Source organism: Delphinapterus leucas, chromosome 1, assembly GCF_059928025.1.
Source record: "Delphinapterus leucas isolate spDelLeu-1000000601 "Yukka" chromosome 1, BTC_Dleu_Yukka2, whole genome shotgun sequence".
Classification (NCBI taxonomy): domain Eukaryota; kingdom Metazoa; phylum Chordata; class Mammalia; order Artiodactyla; family Monodontidae; genus Delphinapterus; species Delphinapterus leucas.
The window spans coordinates 26,612,597-26,634,896 of NC_143129.1; the positions used below are offsets into that span (position 1 = coordinate 26,612,597).

The 22,300-nt window shown below is 39.3% G+C and overlaps 1 protein-coding gene across 1 annotated transcript in view; it reads left to right on the plus strand.

Moving 5' to 3' along the window:
• FAM177B (family with sequence similarity 177 member B) overlaps positions 1-21,497 on the plus strand; it is a 33,979-nt gene extending 12,482 nt beyond the window's left edge. Inside the window, exon 5 of the mRNA XM_089907123.1 lies at positions 141-21,497. Coding sequence (XP_089763249.1) covers positions 141-323 — 183 coding nt within the window. The 3' untranslated portion in view covers positions 324-21,497. The remainder of the gene's footprint in view (positions 1-140) is intronic.
• Positions 21,498-22,300: the final 803 nt, after the last annotated feature.

Sequence of the window (22,300 nt, forward strand, 5' to 3'; positions counted from 1 at the left end):
GATAGTTCGTAGATGGTAGTCGAGTGTGAAGCCTGAGATCGCATAAAGGGGAGGCTTCTTATAAGGCTGTCTCTATAAGAAGGGGAGATCAGAGGTATTGGGTTTACTGTTAAACATTTCCTTATTTCTCTCTGTATCAGGAAAGTGACAAGGAAAGTGAAGGGAATGGATCAAAGGCCCAACCAGCCAATGTTCCCAATGAAAAGTGTCACCTGGAGGCTGGGGCCCGAGAGTATGGAACGAGACAACAGGACATTGCCGAGGGCATTCCTCAGTGGAGTATCTCATCCAGCGAGGGCCTGATGGCAGATTCCAGCTCCTAATGGGCAGCGGGGCTATAGTTCCCCTGGATCTCTCGTCCTCGGTCATTGATTACCACGGCAACAGCACTACAGGTAGCTCTTCTGAGCCAGATCTGATCTCAATCTCTTTGTGATTTATTCTCCAGCAGCCAGGAATTGTAAACAATCATAAGAACAACTGTGGATTCTTTCTCAATGTAAATTTTTATTTATAAGCCCAGCAACCCAACTCCACCCCAGTGATATAAGTCCTGTCCGTCAGTTGTGGGCTACTAGTATTGACATTTGCACAGTAGTATAAATGCCTTAAGGAACTTGGGCACAGGAGTTTTAGGCTGAAACTCTTTGTCACATGGTGAGGGTATAGAAAAGGACCCTCTGTTCCTCAAAAGAAACTTTGGGCATTATGAAGTCTAAATCCTTTCAGGGTTTGACATAAGCCGTGTCCTTCGCAATAGCTATGTTGGCTTACTTGGGGCTTGCTTTGCAATAAGCAAACATTGCTAATAACTCTGTTTCAACATAGCAGTCTTTGAGAGTTGGGTGCATTTCTCCCCAAACACGTCAAAAATAAATAAACAAACAATCTAAGCTCTAGAAAAAGTATTTGGAAAAAGTGAATGATTCTCTCATTTACTTGTCAACAAATTTTCAAAAACTGTAAAGATCAGACATGGAAATCATAGCTGGATAACACAGGTTGCTCTGGCCAAAGGTAGCTGTGTTATAGAAAAACACAGGTTTTGCAGTAAAAAGACCTGAGTTCAAGTCTCAATTCTGCTTTTTACTAGTCGTGTGATTTTAGGTGTCTAAATTTCTGAGCCCCAGTCTCTTTCTTTGTAAAATAGGGGTGGCATTTATTTGTTTCTCAAGGGTTACTGTTAAACGAAATGAACTAATAAATGCGAAAATTCTTTTAAAACTGTGAATATTAGTTGTTAATGCTTAATTAATGGCTGTTATAGACTTATATTGAAGGTCCCCAAAGAACTATGCCTTCTGGAATTCATGTCCTCACATAGCCCCATCTACATTGACTCTGGCCTTGGCTATGTTACTTGCTTTGGCCAGTGAGATAGTAAGTAGCAAATGTGATGCAACTGGATGCTTGATAAACACTTGCACCGGGGACTTGTCCTCTTAGAAAGCTTTACGTTGTAAAGAAGTTTGCGCTAGCCTTCTGAATGATGTGAGGCCACGTGGAGAGAGGACCCCAAGGATGAAAGACCATCTTAGGCATTCCAGCCCCAGCCATGCTCCCCAGCAAATGCAGCCACATAAGTGAACTTCTCCTGCCCTATGTGTAGCAGATAAACCATGCAGCTGAGACCAATCAGCCAACAGAGTCATAAGAAACAGTAAGTCATTTTAAGTTGTGGAGTGGTTTGCTATGCGGCCATATAAACTGAAATAATAACTCTAAGAGGATGGGAAGTTGGAATTGATTTGATATGAAATCAAGGACAGAAGTAGGCCTAGAGAATAACGTGTGGTTAGTTGAATACATGAGGATAAGATAGGTTATCCGGCATAAACAGACAACTCCAAAATCTCAGTGGCTTAAAACAACAAAAGTTTCTTTCCTTCTCATGGGAGGTCCACCATCAGTTCAGATGGCTTCCCACCATGTTCTCCAGGTGCTGGCTCAGTAGCACATGCTCCTTTGATCCTATGGTTCCTCCAAACTGATGCTCTCAGGGCTGCAGAAGCAGAAGTGAAGTGGATAGGTAAGCACTGTCTCCACTAAGAATGAATCATGTCACCTCTGCTTATGTTTCTTCCACCAAAGCAAGTCACAAGACTGCAATTAACTTTTAGGGGTGTGGACCTCCTTAGATAGCTGAGAAAGGGAAACACTTTCTTCCAGTGGTATAAGGGATAAATTATAAGCTGAAAAGTCACTGCGATACTGGTTTGATCTCCGCTCGGCTGCCTCTTTCTAACCTGGTAGCCCAGGTTACTCAAATTCTCAGTGTTCCCATGTGTAAAACAGGTTTGATGCAGGAATCAAATCCATTTTTTTTTTTTGCGGTACGCGGGCCTCTCACTGTTGTGGCCTCTCCCGTTGCAGAGCACAGGCTCCGGACGCGCAGGCTCAGCGGCCATGGCTCACGGGCCCAGCCGCTCCGCGGCATGTGGGATCTTCCCGGACCGGGGCATGAACCCGTGTCCCCTGCATCGGCAGGCGGACTCTCAACCACTGCGCCACCTGACATATGGAGTCTTAAACCCTCTGGCTGATTCTAGTTTAGGAAAGATACACAAATCACCTGCATATGAATTAGAAACCCATATTTGGTCTGACTCAGGGTTCTTCCTGGTTGCGCATGCATCTCTCAGCCAAGGCGCATCTCTCAGCCAAGATGGATTCCAGCGAGGATTCTGGGAGGTTGGTAGGACATATTATGGGCTGGCGTCTCCTCCCTCCTTTTGGCCCCTCCCTAATTCTCCCCGTTAGTTTTCAGTGGCAGCACTGTGTTCCTTATGGGGACCTCTTGTTGTGAGACAACTCATGTGAGTGATTATCATTGGGCCTGGCCGAGGTGGGCGGTTTCAGTCAATGCTTCCCTAACATCTCTGGGCCTGGTTTTCTAATCTATGAAGTGAGGAGTTTGGACTAAGTTAGGTTTGGGGGAAAAAAAACGTTCTTCTGAATATTAATAAATTTTATATTTAAGAAAGGTCTGAGAAACTTAATTTAAGAAAATGAAGGAAAGTTCTCTCCTGCAGAAGGTACCTTGTCAAGGTGTTTAATATGTTACTGTGCATTGTGAAGCTCCAAAAGGCAGATATACTATACAATATTTCCCAAGGTATTTGCTTATAAAATCACATGTGCATGGAGCATTTCAATCAGTAGCAATCTGAGGAACTTACTTTGAGAAACACTAAACTAGATAATCTGTAAAGTGTCTTTTAATTCTAATATTCTTTTTTTTTTAACATCTTCACTGGAGTATAATTGCTTTACAATGTTCTGTTAGTTTCTGTTGTATAACAAAGTGAATCAGCTGTATGTATACATAGATCCCCATATCTCCTCCCTCTTGCGTCTCCCTCCCACCCTCCCTATCCCACCCCTCTAGATGGTCACAAAGCACCAGCTGATCTCCCTGTGCTATGTGGCTGCTTCCCACTAGCTATTTATTTTACATTTGGTAGTGTGTATATGTCCATGCCACTCTCTCACTTTGTCTTATTGTATCAAGCTGGAATGGTATGAAGAAAATGGGCCTGTGTCAGGAACATTAATAACATGCTAAAGTGGGAAACGTGTTTCATATTTACCAGTATCTTCTTTAGACTTTTTTCTCTTTCTAATGGCAACACCATTCTCACTGTCAGCCCAGCTGGAAACTTCAGCACTTAACAGGAAGCCTTGACTCTCAGCTGTCAGTCTATCCATTGCTAAATCCTGATAATTCATCCTTGGTGTTATCTCTGAAACTCATTTCCAAGTCAGTAACCATGCCCCCAGGCTTTACTCATGGACCTATTTCTTGATTGTTGCTTCACTGGTAGAAACACTGAAAACCTCTCTAACTTATGAGGGCATGAAAGATCTCCTTCTCTCTGCTTGTCTATTCTTTACCACGAAGCCAGAGATTTTTCTTCTAAACCATGAATCTAATCAGGTTACTCCCCTTCTCAGAAATCTTCAAAGGTCCCACAGTTGTTACAGAATAAAATTTGAAATTCTTCAAGGTCATTCATGCTCTAGCCCTAACTTACCCTACATTTCCTATCTCTACGAGCCAAGTTCCCTCCTCCTTAAAAACATCTTATTTCATGCCTTTTCGACTCTGTTAATATAATTTTCTCTCTTGGGATTCCCACCTCTCTTCTCTTGTTATCAAAACATTTGTCTCCCATAAAATATTAGTATGATTCAAGACAGTTCTATCACCGCCTCTTCTTTGAAACTTCCCCTGAGCCCTTATTTAGCCATGTACTCTCCCTTCTCCATATGTGGTTAGAACCTCCTTTATCTAATAAGTCCCCTGCCGGTATTATAGTGATTTGTAAACTCATGCTAATCATTTTTCAAAGCTTTTTTTAAAGCTCTGCCTCCAGTTCCATTATACCTGATCCCATTCATTTGCTCGCTCATTCAACAACTATTTATTGTGTACCAGGCACCGTGGAATATAAGCAGGGGTAAGATCCTGCAACCAGTCCCTTTGTTCCCCGCAGGACAGCTCCAGGTGCTTGAGGGGAGGCTCCAGCGGGCAGCCCATCAACGATCTCCACGTCCTTCCCAAGCAGCTATGAGCAGAGCGCACTGCGCAAGCCCCGAATACCGCGCTGTGATTGCTCCTTTGGCCCAGGTGGTAAGATTCTCTCCTTTGAGATCCTTAATGATCCTTAGAACTCAACATTAAAAAAACACCTGTCCTTTGATCAAACCTCCAAAGCCTCATTTTCAGATTCATCCTATTAAGGCTCTGAAACAAGCCTATACTCAACACGCTGCAAATCCTCGCGCACTTACTAGAGTATTATTTACTGTAAAAGTGTGCGATAAACACACACAAGTCCCCAAAGCTGAAGGCTGGAAAGATGCAGTAGGAAGATAAATAAGCTTTGATGATGATTTCAATGGATGGTAATTTCTTGCTTCCACGGATACTCCACAAACACAGCTGTCAGAAGTGCGCTGTGTAAATCAGATGCTAATTAAATTAAATTCCCACTAGAATTAAGGCAGCAAAGCATTTTGTCTTGTTTTCTTGCAACCAGGGCTCTCAATCAAGACAGCTGGGGCACTGGCATTTCAGGTCCGTGGAGGAGACAGCTGCCGTGAAGCAAAGCAACTGCCCTCATAGTTAAATTGCCATCGGTAAGAGGAAAGTAGATGGCATTTTTGACAACACTAGTAACGTTTAAAACGTGAACCAATATTGGAAGCAGGGCTGGTCTAGGAAAGAAGGGTTCTGGGTTCTGATGCAAGTTTTGGCAAAATCATTTTACAACTCTAGCTTCAGTTACCTGCTTCCTGGCCCCCACCTCCCATCCGCCCGTCCTTCCTTCTTTCCTTCTACTGAATATTTATTGAGTGAAAACTACTGACAGGCCATGTAGTGGGTCCTGGACATACAACAATACAAAAGACACTCCCTGTCTTCTGGATGCTCCTGGTCTTTTTGAAGAATTAGGAAGTGGGATTCTGTGATCTCAGCATCTTCTGGGACTTAGAGCTTATCATTCCAAATATGATCTTTAAGAAACAAACAAAAAAATATGATCTTTCATTCAACCAGCATTTAGGTAATATCAACTCTGTTTTTCAGAGTTCCATCCCATCTCTTTGTTGAAGGATACGGAAGACACATCCCTGCCCTTGCCTTTAGTTTTTAGAGTATGGTTAGAAATAAAAGCACGCATGATTGAAACAACATTTGAAATATTCCACAGCTACAGATAAGCAGATATAAGAAAAATATTACATATATTATGTAGAGAAGTATTGAGGCTAAAGCCTGGGCAAGGAGTCATTCAGTGAATGCTTTTTTTCACTCATTTATTCATTCATGAAACATTTACTAAATACCTACTATGTGTCAGATTCTGGGCTGTGTGCTGGGGTCACCAAAGAGACAGTCTCTGCCTTCACGGAGCTTCTAGTTAATTGGAGAGGCAAATACATAAAAAGTTAATTATAATAAAATGTGGTTACAGCAATGATAGAATCATTAGAATAGGATGCACAGGGAAGAGAAGTTTTCTTTAAAAACAAACTCAAAGGACTATTGAAAGTATTTCATCTCCTCCATACTTTCAATTGCCTCTAGATTTTGTGTTCCACAAATCACTCCCCATTAATACTCTAAGACAAAATTCTGGTGGAAGGTAACCATGTATGGTATATTTACAAGAAAGACCCCAGGATAGGGTAGCAATCTCCCTCCCAAACACAGTCTGATACAAATATTAATATTTACTTATTCAAGAATACATAATGTTACAACAATAGAAAAACGGGAAATCAAACTGGTATATTCATAAAATGGAATACAACCCAGCAATCAAAAGGGATGAACTGCTGATATACACAACAAAATTAAATCTCAAAAATATTGTGCTGAGTGCAGCAAGCCTTAAACAAAGAGTACATACTATGTGATTCCATTATTATAAAATTTATTTTATAATATTATTATATAAAATATTTTATATAATAATTTTTTATTATTTTTATTTATTATTTTTATTTATTTTTAAATAATTTTATTACAAAAATCACATACTATGTGATTCCATTATTATAAAAATCTAGAACAGGCAAAACTGATCTATGGTGGAAAAAAATTAGAATGGTGGTTGCCTCTGGGAAGTAGGAGAGGGGATTGATTGGGAAGGGGCATGAGGAACCCGGAGGGGGGGTGTCATGGTAATGTTCATGTACACAGGTGGAGTCATTGGATTACACAATACATAATTAAGATTTGTATTACCCTAGATGGAATAAACCAATATTGAACTCGAGGTAATGATCTGCATGCTGAAGTATTTAGAGGGAAGTGTGCTGATGTCTGCACTTTACTTTCAAATGCATCAGAAGTAAGATGGATTAATGGATGGATAGAGGAGTGAATAGGTAGATAGAAATAAAGCAAGTCTAGTAAAATATTAATGGTACAATCTAGCCAGTGGATATCAGGGTATTCACTTATAATATTCTTTCAACTTGACTGTATTTCATAATAAAATTTGGGAGGTGGAAAGGATACATGATGTTCTCAAAGAGTGGGAGTGACAGCTGTTTGGCACTCTCTTCTAGAAACCGTGCATCTCCCTAGAGTCCTGGTATAGGACCGAGCCCCTGGACTCCTGTGAGGCAGTGGTTCTCAATCCTAGGAGCATATTCCTACCGCACAGGAGAATCCCCTGTGGGAGTTTAAAAAAATCCATATATCAGGGGCACACCCTTGGAATTCTGATTTCAAGAGGTCTGGAGTGGGGACCCAGATATCTGTGTCTTTAAAAGCTCCCCGGATAAGTTTTATAGGAACCCCAGGTTCCTTCCACCACAAGGAATGAAATTCTCTGTCCACCAAAGGGGTCCCCAAATAGAAAGCATCCATCACAACAGCTTTCTTAAGCCTCCTCTGGGGCCCTTCCTTGCTTAGTAGTTACCACGCTGAGAAAATAACTAGACAGAGTGATGGAGGTGATGGTGTGATGGCTCCCGCCAGGAGTGTGGGAACAGGCAAGTCAAAGGAGGTGAAGCGTGATGATGTTGTGGTATCTCTTTCAGCTCAGGATGCCTAATTCCATGTGAAAGGCAGTGCTTAAGGCTGGAGATGAAAAGAGGAGAACTTGTGTGAGAAGTTTAACCAGCTCTAGGTTTTTGGTGGCTTATTTATATTCCCTGACTTCTAAGTGGAAGTAAATTCTTCAATTTCCCCTTCTTGTTTTCGTTTCTCTTTCCCCATCCACTGTTCCTTCACCCCTCCTCCTTTCTCCTCTATCACTTTAAAATGCAAACACAAAGACATTACTTATATAGCTATGTTGATGTCTGCTTTCTGCCCCTTTCCCTCCCACTCAGGCTCTGGAAAGTTATCCTGCTCTGTTCATGCTTATAGCATCCATAACCTCTAGCACAAGACCTATGCAAATAGCAGGTGTATGAAAGAATTTAATTCAAGGAAAGGTTGGAGGTGAAAAGTAGGTGGGGACTATTTTCTACCTTGTTTAAAGATGGAATGAAAGTTTTGACAGCTTCCCTGAATGTCCTACCATAAATCAATTCTTTATCATCAGGAGCTATTTTTTTTCCTTTTTGCCACATATTTTTGAAATATAACCACTCGGAAATTATCCAGTAGTGACATCTAGTGAGCTGACTTTAACTATTATGTAGAGTTGAGAGCTTTCTTCAAATACTGTCTTTCTTAGTTCCCAAAACGGCTGAAAAAAATATTGCTCTGAGTTGGTATTTCTGCAGGGAGAAACTGAAAATGGTCCACATTACTTGAAAGGAAAAAACAACATACAGATCTACCTGTGAAACCCATTTCCAATGGTTAGTGTGACTCCATACCTCTCACCCCAGTCCACTTAAGAAGTGTGTTATAATGTTTGTCTTTGCCTGGGAACTCAAGCTACAAAAATATTACACACCATTTCACTGGAAGCTGCCACAGACTGATTCCTGAGGTGAACATCTGGACATGTGTTCCAGAACTGATGGGGAAAAAACCTTCCATGGGCCATAGCAGAAACAAAGATGAAAATCTTTGACTGGGCGGTTATACATTAGAGAGTGAATAATAATGTAGTGTGTAAAAGGATGAAAAAAAATTGGATTTAAAGAAAGGTGAGCTACTTCCAAGAAACAGCAGAATAAGTGACTCCCAAAATTCATAGAATATAGTGACTAACTTGGCATTCCCTATTGCGTGATCAAAGCAAGAGAAAACTTTGTCTCTTGGTTTATAAGCCAACATATCTTTTTTTAATATTTTAAATCTTAGTTCTATGATTCTTGATGCATGAAGAGAAAAAAATAAAACTAGAACAAAACTGCCACCTATGGTATAAAAATGATAACTCAGAGGAGAGACTAAGAGACACAATCTGAAGGAAAAGCAGACTCTCAGGATTCTGGGCTTTGAGCATAATGAAGGAAATGCTGTCACTGCAGACACTGATTGATAAGCTGGCTTTTGTTAAGAGCCTACAATGTGCAGGCAGAATGCACAGCGCTAGGAGTTTTCACTGTTGAATTATCACACTATCACACTATAATCCATTTTCCAAAAGTCTGTGGAGCAAACAATGTACAAGTGTTCTATTCCTTACCATTTCAGTGTTTTATTTCTCCATGAGAAAGATGCATCTGAAAAGGTAGTTATCTATTTCAGAGTTCCTCAGTATCAGGGTCAGGACTCAATAAATTGTGAAATTGATTAAATGAGTCTTAAACATCAATTTTTTAAAAAGAAATGAAGTGGAGTAAAAAAAATATCAGAGAGCAGGTAATAAAGATAGGTAGTCTCATGAAATTTTTGTTTTAGTTTTATAGATATGTGTATATACTGGATCTCAGTGAAAGATGTGTTTCTTTCTGTGGGTCAAGCTTAAAAAGTTTGAAGAACACTGATCTAGTTCATTGCTCTGAAATGTACAATGGTTTCCATCCAATGGACAAATCAAGAGTGAATTTTGTGTAAGAATAAAAATCAACTACAAGAAAAGAACAGCAAAAAGCACAAACATGGGGAGGCTAAACAGTATGCTACAAAACAACCAATAGATCTCTGGAAGAAATCAAAGAAGAAATTAAAAAATACCTGGAGACAAATGAAAACAAAAACACAATGATCCAAAACTTACGGGATGTAGCAAAAGCCATTCTAAGAAGGAAGTTTATAGAGATACAAGCCTACCTCAGGAAATAAGAAAAATCTCAATTACACAATGTAACTTTACACCTAATGGAACTAGAAAAAGAAGAACAAACATAACCCAAAGTTAGAAGGAAAGAAATCATAAAGATCAGAGCAGAAATAAATGAAACAGAGGCTAAAAAAACAATAGAAAATATCAACAAAACCAAGATTCTTTGAAAAGATATATAAACTCATTTATTTAGCCAAACTTGTCAAAAAAAGAGAGCCCAAATCAATAAAATCAGAAATGAAGGCAAAATTATAACTAACACCATAGAAATACAGAGGATCATAAGAGATTACTACCAACAATTATACACCAATAAAATGGACAACCTAGAAGAAATGGAAAAATTCCTAGGAAGTTATACTCTTCCAAGACTGAGCCAGGAAGAAATAGAAAATATGAACAGACCAATTACCAGTAATGAAATTTAATCAGTAATTTTAAAACTCCCAGCAAACAAAAGTCCAGGACCAGATGGCTTCACAGGTGAATTCTACCGAACATTTAGAGAAGAGTTAACACCTATCATTCTCAAACTATTCCAAAACATTTCAGAGGAAGGAACACTTCTGAATTTATTTTATGAGGCCAGCATCACCCTGATACCAAAACCAGACAAAGATATCACACAAAAAGAAAATTACAGGCCAGTGTCACTGATGAATATAGATGTAAAAATCCTCAACAAAATATTAGCAAACTGAATTCAACAAAAAGTTAAAAGGATCATGCACCATGATCAAGTGGGATTTATTCCAGGGATGCAGTGATGGTTCAATATCAGCAAATCAATCAGTGTGATACACCACATTAACAAATTGAAGAAAAAAAATTATATGAACATCTCAAGAGATTCAGAAAAAGTTTTTGACAAAATTTGACATCCACTTATGATAAAAAAAAGACTCAAAGTGGGTATAGAGGGAACATAACTCAACAATATAAATGCTATGTATGTATGATAAACCCACAGCTAAGATCATACTTAATGGTGAAAAGCTGAAAGCATTTCCTCTCAGATTAGGAATGAGAAAAGGATGCCCATTCTTACAACTTTTATTCAACATTTTTGGAAGTCCTAGCAATCGGACAAGAAAAAGAAATAAAAGAAATCCAAATTGGAAAGGAAGAAGTAAAACTGTCACTGTTTGCAGATGACATGCTACTCTACACAGAAAATCCTAAAGACACCACAGAAAAACTACAAGAGCTCTTCAATGAATTTGGTAAAGTTGCAGGGTAAAATATTCCTATACAGAAATCTGTTGAATTTCTATACTAACAATGAACTAACAAAAGAGAAATTAAGAAGACAATCCCATTTACCATTGCATCAAAAAGAATAAAATACCTAGGGATAACTCTAAGGAGGTAAAAGACCTGTACTCAGAAAGCTACAAGACACTGATGAATGAAATTGAAGATGACAAAAGTAGTTGGAAAGATATACTGTGTTCTTGGAAGAATTAATATTGTTAAAATGACCATTCTATCCAAGGCAATCTACAGATTCAGTGCAACTCCTATCAAAATTCCAATGGCATTTTTCACAGAACTAGAACAAATAATTCTAAAATTTGTCTGGAAACACAAAACACCCTGAATAGCCAAAACAATATTGAGAAAGAAGAACAAAACTGGAGGAGTCATGCTCCCTGACTTCAGACTATACTACAAAGCAACAGTCATCAAAACAATATGGTACCAGCACAAAAACAGACATATAGATCAACGGAAGAGAATAGAGAGCCTAGAAATAAACCAATGCACTTACGGTCAATAAGCTACAACAAAGGAGGCAAGAATATACAATGGGGAAAAGATAGTCTCTTCAATAATTGTTGCTGGGACAAACTGGACAGCTACATGTAAAAGAATGAAATTAGAATATTTTCTCATACTATACACAAAAATAAACAAAATGGATTAAAGACCTAAGTGTAAGACCAGAAACCATACAACTCCTAGAAGAACATCCATGGCGAACACCCTTTGACATAAATCATAACAATATTTTTTTTGAATCTGTCTCCCGAAGCAAAGGAAACAAAAGCAAAAATAAACAATTGAGGCCTAATTAAACTGAAAAGCTTTTGCACAGCAAAGGAAACCACTGACAAAATGAAAAGACAGCCTACTGAATGGGACAAAGTATTTGCATATGATATGACCAATAAGTGGTTAATATCTAAAAAATATAAACAACACATACAACTCAACATCCAAAAAACAAACAACCCAATTTAAAAATAGGCAGAAGACCTGAATAGATATTTTTCCAAAGAAGACCTATAGATGGCCAACAGGTACATGAAAAAATGTTCAACATCACTAAACATCAGAGAAATATAAATCAAAACCACAATGAGATATCATGTCACACCTGTCAGAATGGCTATCATCAAAAATACCACAAATAACAAATATTGGTGAAGATGTAGAGAAAAGAGAACACTTATACACTGTTGGTGGGAATGTAAATTGGTGCAGCCACTATGGAAAACAGTATGAATGTTCCTCAAAAAACTAAAAATAGAATTACCATATCATCCAGCATGTCCACACCTGGGTATATATCCAAAGAAAGGGAAAACCCTAATTTGTAAAGATACATGCACCCTAATGTTCATAGCAGCATTATTTATGATAGCCAAGATATGGAAGCCAACCTAAGTGTCCATCAACACATGAATGGATAAAGAAGATGTGGTATATACATATAATGCAATACTATTCAGTCATAAAAAATGAAATTTTGCTATTTGCAACAACATGGATGGACCTGGAGGGTACCATGCTTAGTGAAATAAGTCAGACAAAGAAAGACAAATACTGTATGTTATTACTTATATGTGGAATCTAAAAACTAAAAAAAGGAATATATATAACAAACAGAAACAGACTCACAGACATAGAGAAAAAACTAGTGGTTACCAGTGTGTAGGGGAAGTGGGGAGGGGCAAAATAGGGGTTGGGATTAAGAGGTACAAACTACTATGTATAAAATAAATAAGTTACAAGAATATATTGTACAGCATAGGGAATATAGCCAATATTTTATAATAACTTTAAGTGGAGTATAATCTATAAAAATTTTGAATCAAGATTTTATACATCTGAAACGAATATAATATTGTAAATCAACTATACCTCAATAAAAAACAGAGTGAATTGTGTGTAATAAAATCTTGTTGAAAGGAGGGATTATCTGGTATATTTCTTTAGGGATATTTTCAAAGATACTCTCAGAACAAATAGATGGTAAAGAATAAGTAGACTGAAAGATTTCTGATCCAACTGAGTTTTCCTAAATAATCACTTTTCTGAATGGTGCATATCATGTGCCAGTTGTTGAAGCTCAGAGTAAACTGTTTGTTCAAGCATATAGCTTTTCTTCACTAAGTACACCCATCCTTATGTCATTCATTACATCACTAGTTATAAACCACCTTCTTCCTCTTCTCTCAAAAGAACCCTTGCTGTATTTCTTGAGCCCACATGCAATTATCCGAAAACACATTTTGTAAATCTCTGGAGTGAGGAATATGGTTGTAACAGATGACAGAATTGTGTTATGAATTATTTAAGGCAGCATACATCACGAGTGCCTAAAATGAGAATTCAATGGGTAGTTGAAAACCAAAATCCCAAGAAACGTAAAACATAAAGCATGATACGATTCCTGCGTGTGGTATTTTCAAATATACTGCTGACCAGCTTGTTTGTATAAATCATTTTCCAACACAGGAAAGCAACAGAATCTTGCAGAGCGGGCAGAACAATTTCCTAATCTTTTGGTATGTGTCTTTTGATTAGAAGAATGGTACTTCTATAACTTCAAAACAGATTTTCAAGACCTTGTGTCCTCTGGAAGCTCCAAGATGCAGAAATGAATAGGCCATCAGTAAAGTGAGTGGAAGGTCTCAAACTGCCAAAATCTCAGAGGAAGGATGGTAAGCCAGAAACCCAATAGTTTTTGTTTTCTTCGTCTCCCAACTTTTAATTCCAAAATATATCAAACCTACAGAAAAATTGAAAGAATAGCACAATGAGCATCTCTATAGCCTTCATCTGTCTTGGTTCACTAATTGTTAACATTTTGCCATGTATTTACTTTCTCCTATAACTAGCTAGCTAGATATATTTGATGCAGATATAGATATATAGACATACATATACAAAGATATAAATATATACTAAGTTGCAGACATCATGACAATTTACCCGTAAACACTTCAACAACTGTCTCCTAAAAAAAAATTATACTCTCCTATATAAGCATAATATTTAACACTGAATCAGTAATACCTCCTAGTACACAGCCCAATCTAAATTTTTCCAGTTGTCCTGGCACCTGGTATTCTTGATCCTGTGCCGAGATTCTATTCCTCAGCCCTGACAATTCTCAGAACAAGCAGTTCACGTAAATCCACAGCATAGCTTCCTTACCCCACGCAAGTACCAAGCCCCATAGCGAGGACTATACATTATTCGTCAACACCCCAACCCCCTACCAGAATCAAAGGATGGAAGGACCGTGAGTGACATAATGGGGAGGAGCTGTTACTGGTCAGGAAGGCCTCTTGAGAGGGCAATGTTCTTCCTCTAACTTTACAGTGATGAACCAGGGAGCTTTGAGGTGTGGGATTTTCTTTCCAAACAAGCCCCGAGGTGAAAGGTCTGATGTGTTTGGGGGATGTTTACACCTAATGCTGAGGCCAAGCCCACCCCCCCTTCCCTGCCCCTACTATGGCATACAAGGCCCTTCATGAATGGGCTTCTGTTTATCTCTCCAGTCGCCTCTCATTCCATCGCCTACTCTCCATCCGCCCCTAAAAAATGAACTCCCCTCTGACATCTAGGCCACTGCAACGAGTTTCTTCTGCCCAGATGGCGATTTCTCCCATTTCACCCCCAGTCTCCTCCAAGAACCCCTGGCTTCCTGCGTCTGAGTAAGCTGTTCCTCCTCTATGCTCCCAGAGCTCCTGGCGTCTCCTTTCTGAACCACGGTACTCAGCTATCATTGCCCATTTATCTCTCTGTGCCTGCCCATCAGTAAGCACCATGTGGGCAGAGCTGCCTCCTCCATCGCTATCACAGGGCCAGCCATAGTAAGTCTCAGGCAGTATTTTTTTTTTCAGTTTTAATATTGCTTCAATTGAAGTATAGTTGACGTACAATGTGTTAATTTCTCCTGCACAGCAAAGTGACTCAGTTATACATATATATACATTCTTTTAAAAAAATTCTTTTCCATTATGGTTTATCATAGGATATTGAGTCCTCTGCACTATACAGTAGGACCTTGTTGTTGATCCATTCTATATATAATAGCTTACGTCTGCTAACCCCAACCTCCCACTCCACCCCTCCCCCAACCCCCTCCCTCTTGGCAACCACCAGTCTGTTCTCTATGTCCATGATTCTGTTTCTGTTTCATAGATGAGTTCATTCATGTCATATTTTAGATTCCACATATAAGTGATATCATATGATTTTTGTCCTCTTTCTGACTTACTTCACTTAGTATGACAATCTCTAGTTGCATCCATGTTGCTGCAAATGACATTATTTCATTCTTTTTTATGGCTGTGTAGTATTCCATTTTATATGTGTACCACTTCTTCTTTACCCATTCATCTCTCAGTGAACATTTAGGATGTTGCTGTGTCTTGGCAACTATGAATAGTGCTGCTATGAACATAGGGGTGCAAGTATCTTTTGAATAATACTTTTGTCTGGATACATGCCCAGGAGTGGGATTGATGGATCATATGGTAATTCTATTTTTAGTTTTCTGAGGAACCTCCATATCAAGCAATATTTATTAAGTGGGTTTATTACATGTTGCTTGAACTCTCCTTATCGAGGAATTAGGCCCTGTGGTTTATGCATTCCTTCACACCCTATTTCATGCTAGGTGCTCAATGGATAGTAAGTATTATATGATGGGATCCTTATCCTCAGGGAGCCATGCTCTAGATAGGGAAGCAAATCTGGTACACACAAAAGGCTGAATAGTAGTCCTAGAAAACTGGGTGAGAAATGGCTGACACCGTTGCTTTCCAGATCTTAATGTGCATCAGTCACCCAAGGAGACTTGCTAAAAAACATGGGTCCCTGGGTGATTGGTTCAAGATGGTAGAGTAGAAGGACGTGTGCTCACTCCCTCTTGTGAGCGCACCAGAATCACAACTAACTGCTGAACAATCATCAACAGGAAGACACTGGAACTCACCAAAAACATACCCCACATCCAAAGACAAAGGAGAAGCCACAATGAGGCAGTAGGAGGGGCGCAATCACAATAAAATCAAATCCCATAACTGTTGGGTGGGTGACTCACAAACTGGAGAACATTTATACCACAGAAGTCCACCCACTGGAGGGAAGGTTCTCAGCCCCACGTCAGACTTCCCAACCTGGGGGTCCAGCAACGGGAGCAGGAATTACTAGAGAAACAGACTTTGAAGGCTAGCCGGATTTGATTGCAGGGCTTCGACAGGACTGAGGGAAACAGAGACTCGACTCTTGGAGGACACACACGAAGTAGTGTGAGCATCAGGACGTAGGGGAAGGAGCAGTGACCCCATAGGAGACTGAACCAGACCTACCTGCTAGTGTTGGAGGGTCTCCTGAAGAGGTGGGGGGCAGCTGTGGCTCACCGTGAGGACAAGGACACTGGTAGCAGAAGTTCTGGGAAGTACTCCTTGGTGTGAGTCCTCCCAGAGTCTGCCATTAGCCCCACCGAAGAGCTGGGTAGGCACCAGTGCTGAGTCGCCTCAGGCCAGACAACCAACAGGGAGGGAACCCAGCCCCACCCATCAGCAGACAAGCAGATTAAAGTTTTACTGAGCTCTGCCCACCAGAGCAACACCCAGCTCTACCCACCACCCGTCCCTCCCATCAAGAAAATTATACAAACCTCTTAGATAGCCTCATCCACCAGAGGGCAGACAGCAGAAGCAAGAAGAACTACAGTCCTGCAGCCTGTGGAACAAAAACCACATTCACAGAAAGATAGACAAGATGAAAAGGCAGAGAGGGCTATGTATCAGATGAAAGAACAAGATAAAACCCCAGAAAAACAACTAAATGAAGTGGAGATAGGAAACCTTCCAGAAAAAGAATTCAGAATAATGATAGTGAAGATGATCCAGGACCTTGGAAAAAGAATGGAGGCAAAGATCGAGAAGATGCAAGAAATGTGTAACAAAGACCTAGAAAAATTAAAGGACAAACACCTAGAAGAATTAAAGAACAAACAGAGATGAACAATACAATAACTGAAATGAAAAATACACTAGAAGGAATCAATAGGAGAATAACTGCGGCAGAAGAACAGATAAGTGACCTGAAAGACAGAATGGTGGAATTCACTGCCACAGAACAGAATAAAGAAAAAGGAATGAAAAGAAATGAAGACAGCCGAAGAGACCTCTGTGACGACATTAAATGCAACAACGTTCACATTATAGGGGTCCCAGAAGGAGAAGAGAGAGAGAAAGGACCTGAGAAAATATTTGAAGTGATTATGGTCGAAAACTTCCCTAATATGGGAAAGGAAATAGCCACCCAAGTCCAGGAAGCACAGAGAGTCCCAGGCAGGATAAACCCAAGGAAAAACATGCCAAGACAAATAGTAATCAAATTGACAAAAATTAAAGACAAAGAAAAATTATTAAAAGCAACAAGGGAAAAATGACAAATAACATACAAGGGAACTCCCATAAGTTTAACCCCTGATTTCTCAGCAGAAACTCTACAAGCCAGAAGGGAGTGGCACGATATATTTAAAGTGATGAAAGGGTTGTAGGTACAACCAAGGTTTCTCTATCGGGCAAGGATCTCATTCAGATTTGACAGAGAAATCAAAAGTTTTACAGACAAGCAAAACTAAGAGAATTCAGCACCACCAAACCAGCTCTACAACAAATGCTAAAGGAACTTCTCTAAGTGGGAAACACAAGAGAAGAAAAGGACCTACAAAAAGGAACCCATAACAATTAAGAAAATGGTCATAGGAAAATACATATCGATAATTACCTTAAACATGAATGGATTAAATGCTCCAACCAAAAGACACAGGGTTACTGAATGGATACAAAAACAAGACCCATATATATTCTGTTTACAAGAGACCCACTTCAGACTTAGGGACACATACAGACTGAAAGTGAGCGGATGGAAAATGATATTTCATGCAAATGGAAATCAAAAGAAAGCTGTAGTAGCAATACTCATATCAGATAAAATAGACTTTAAAATAAAGAATGTTACAAGAGACAAGGAAGGACACTACATAATGATCAAGGGATCAATCCAAGAAGAAGATATAACAATTATAAATATATATGCACCGAACATAGGTGCACCTCAATACATAAGGCAACTGCTAACAGCTATAAAAGAGGAAATTGACAGTAACACAATAATAGTGGGGGACTTTAACACCTCACTTACACCAATGGACAGATCATCCAGACAGAAAATTAATAAGGAAACACAAGCTTAAAATGATGGAATAGACCAGATAGATTTAATCAATATTTATAAGACATTCCATCCAAAATCAGCAGATTACACTGTCTTCTCAAGAGCACATGGAACATTCTCCAGGATAGATCACATCTTGGGTCACAAATCATGCCTCAGTAAATTTAAGAAAATTGAAATCATATCAAGCATCTTTTCTGACCACAACTCTATGAGATTAGTAATCAATTACAGGGGAAAAAACCATAAAAAACACAAACACATGGAGGCTAAACAATATGTCACTAAATAACCAAGAGATCAGTGAAGAAATCAAAGAGGAAATAAAAAAATACGTACAGACAAATGACAACGAAAACATGACGATCCAAAACCTATGGGATGCAGCAAAAGCAGTTCTAAGAGGGAAGTATATAGCAATAAAAGCCTACCTCAAGAAACAAGAAAAATCTCAAATAACAATCTAACCTTATACCTAAAGGAACTAGAGAAAGAAGAACAAACAAAACCCAAAGCTAGTAGAAGGAAAGAAATCATAAAGATCAGAGCTGAAATAAATGAAATAGAAATAAAGAAAACAATAGCAAAGATCAATAAAACTAAAAGCTGGTTCTTTGAGAAGATAAACAAAATTGATAAACCATTAGCCAGACTCATCAAGAAAAAGAGGGAGAGGACTCAAATCAATAAAATTAGAAACGAAAAAGGAGAAGTTACAACAGACACCGCAGAAATACAAAACATCCTAAGAGACTACTACAAGAAACTCTATGTCAGTAAAATGGACAACCTGGAGGAAATGGACAAATTATTAGAAAGGTATAACCTTGAAGACTGAACCAGGAAGAAATAGAAAATGTGAAGAGACCAATCACAAGTAATGAAATTAAAACTGTGATTAAAAATCTTCCAACAAACAAAAGTCCAGGACCAGATGGCTTCACAGGTGAATTCCATCAAACATTTAGAGAAGAGCTAACACCCATCCTTTTCAAACTCTTCCAAAAAATTGCAGAGGAAGGAACACTCCCAAACTCATTCTATGAGGCCACCTGATACCAAAACCAAAGATTCTACCAATAAAGAAAATTAGAGACCAATATCACTGATGAATATAGATGTAAAAATCCTCAACAAAATACTAGCAAACAGAATCCAGCAACATGTTAAAAGGATCATACACCATGATCAAGTGGGATTTATCCCAGGGATGCAAGGATTCTTCAGTATATGCAAATCAATCAATGTGATACACCATATTAACAAATTGAAGCATAAAAACCATATGATCATCTCAATAGATGCAGAAAAAGCTTTTGACAAAATTCAACACCCATTTATGATAAAAATTCTCCAGAAAGTGGGCATAGAGGAAACCTACCTCAACATACTAAAGGCCATATATGACAAACCAACAGCAAACATCATTCTCAATGGTGAAAAACTGAAAGCATTTCCCCTAAGATCAGGAACAAAACAAGGATGTCCACTCTTGCCACTATTATACATGATAGTTTTAGAAGTCCGAGCCATGGCAATCAGAGAAGAAAAAGAAAAGGAGTACAAGTTGGAGAAGAAGAAGTAAAACAGTCACTCTTTGCAGATGACATGATACTATACATAGAGAATCCTAAAGATGCCACCAGAAAACTATTAGAGCTAATCAATGAATTTTGTAAAGTTGCAGAATACAAAATTAATGCACAGAAATCTCTTGCATTCCTATACACTAATGATGAAAAATCTGAAAGAGAAATTAAGGAAACACTCCCATTTACAATTGCAACAAAAAGAATTAAATACCTAGAAATAAACCTACCTAAGGAGGTAAAAGACCTGTACTCAGAAAACTATGAGACACTGATGAAAGAAATCAAAGATGACACAAACAGATGGAGAGACATACCATGTTCTTGGATTGGAAGAATGAATAGTGTGAAAATGACTATACTACCCAAAGCAATCTACAGATTCAATGCAATCCCTATCAAATTACCAATGGCATTTTTTACAGAGCTAGAACAAAAAATTTCACAATTTTTATGGAAACACAAAAGACCCTGAATAGCCAAAGCAGTTTTGAGGGAAAAAACGGAGCTGGAGGAATCAGACTCCCTGACTTCAGACTATACTACAAAGCTACAGTAATCAAGACAATATGGTACTAGCACAAAAACAGAAATATAGATCAATGGAGCAGGATAGAAAGCCCAGTGATAAACCCATGCACCTGTGGTCAACTAATCTATGACAAAGGAGGCAAGGGTATACAATGGAGAAAAGACAGTCTCTTCAATAAGTGGTGCTGGGAAAACTGGACTGCTACATGTAAAGAATGAAATTAGAACACTCCCTAACTCCATCTTCATCAGAATCGTCACCTGATGAAAACAAGGTGTAAAGAATCTGACAACACTGTGATCATTACCTAGAAAAATGAGGAGTGGGAGATCTTTTCAGCCAGAGGGAACAGCATTGCAGAGGCCCTGAAGTGGCAAACAGTAGGACATGAAAAGAAGACAAGTATGGCTGGAGCTAGGGAGCAGGAGGTAAGGTGACTATATAATTTTGTCCAAATAGGGACGCTTTTGATCATGAAAGTATGTGTTATTAACAATTATGCCAGGACAGTCCTGGGAAAACTGGGATGCATATTAGCAACACACAGAGTAGTGTCCAGTGATTTGGGGCATGAAGATAGAGGCCGCACCAGGCAGGGTCTATGGCCCATGGGAAGGAGCTTGGATTTTATTCTAAGTGCAAAGGGGAGAAAGCCTTTGGTGGGTTTTAAGCAAGGCAGTGTCGTGTTTTTTTCCAATTTATGCATGTATGGGATTCTCAGGTGAGTGCACAAAGGGTAAAATTTCACAGGCCAGAGTATGATGCTTTGATATTCATCACTGCCTTATTCTGCATGCCCCTGAAGCAGTATGTAAGCACTTGCTCACATCTCTTCAAAGTGTTCCATAGCTGCACATAAGGAGGTAAAATAAATCAGGGTCATTACAGTATATCTTGGCATCTCAGAACATGTAAGAACATTTGGCTTGTCAAGTGAATCCCAAGAAACGCAGAAACCACAGAAAAGCAATGAATCAAACACTATTATTTGCCTTAAGCCTCCCACTTCAAGGCAACCAAACCTTGGGCTGTGGCCACCCAGTCGAGGGAGATGATTCCAGATGTGATATCCTCCAGTTAGCTTAGCAGGCAGCACGTGTTTGCAACACTGTCAAAGGAGTATCTGTACTGACATGAACTTCTACAAGGCCCCAGGAGTCAAACACTGGGTCACTGAGTGCCATAGATGGAATATTTGTGATCCCCCACCCCTTGCCCAGAAATTCAAGGGTTGAAACCAAACCTCTAGGGTGATGGTATTAGGTATGGGAACTTTGGGAGGTGATTAGGTCATGAGAGTGGAGCCCTCATGAACCGAACTAGTGCCCTTATATAAAGACGACTCCACAGAGCTCCCCAGACCCTTCTTGCACATAAGGACACAGCAAAAATATGGCCACCTATGAACCAGGAAGCCCTCATCGGAAACCAAATCTGCTGGCACATTTGATCTTGGGCTCCCCAGCCTCCAGAAGCTTGAAAAATAAATTTCTACTCTTTATAAGCCACCCAGTCTATGGTATTCTGTTGTAGCAGCCTGAAGGGACTAAGACACAGGCTAACCAACTAGCCATTTTCCAAGGAAGTGAATCCTAGTGAGGCAAATCTCCCTAAGCGTTTCCCAGATGTTCAAGGCATTTATGGGTATCTACGAAGTACAGGCACGATGCTTGGTGCTGGTGGTGAACTACATAGATGAACAAGTCACGGCACCTGCCCTCAGGAGATAAAAATATAGTAAAGAGAAAACTCCACATAAGCCAAATGACGTGCTAACAACTCCAAAGAAGTTTCAGACGCAATGCTCTTGGCAACAGAAAGAGGAAGAGACTAATCTACAGGGGAGGACTGGCCAAGGCTTAATGGGCTAAGTGGAATTTATCCTGAGCATTGAAAAAGAGGTAGGATTTTGACAGGTAAATAAGGCTGGAAAAGACGTTGAGGCTGCTGGAATCGTGGCTCTGTGACCAATTAGC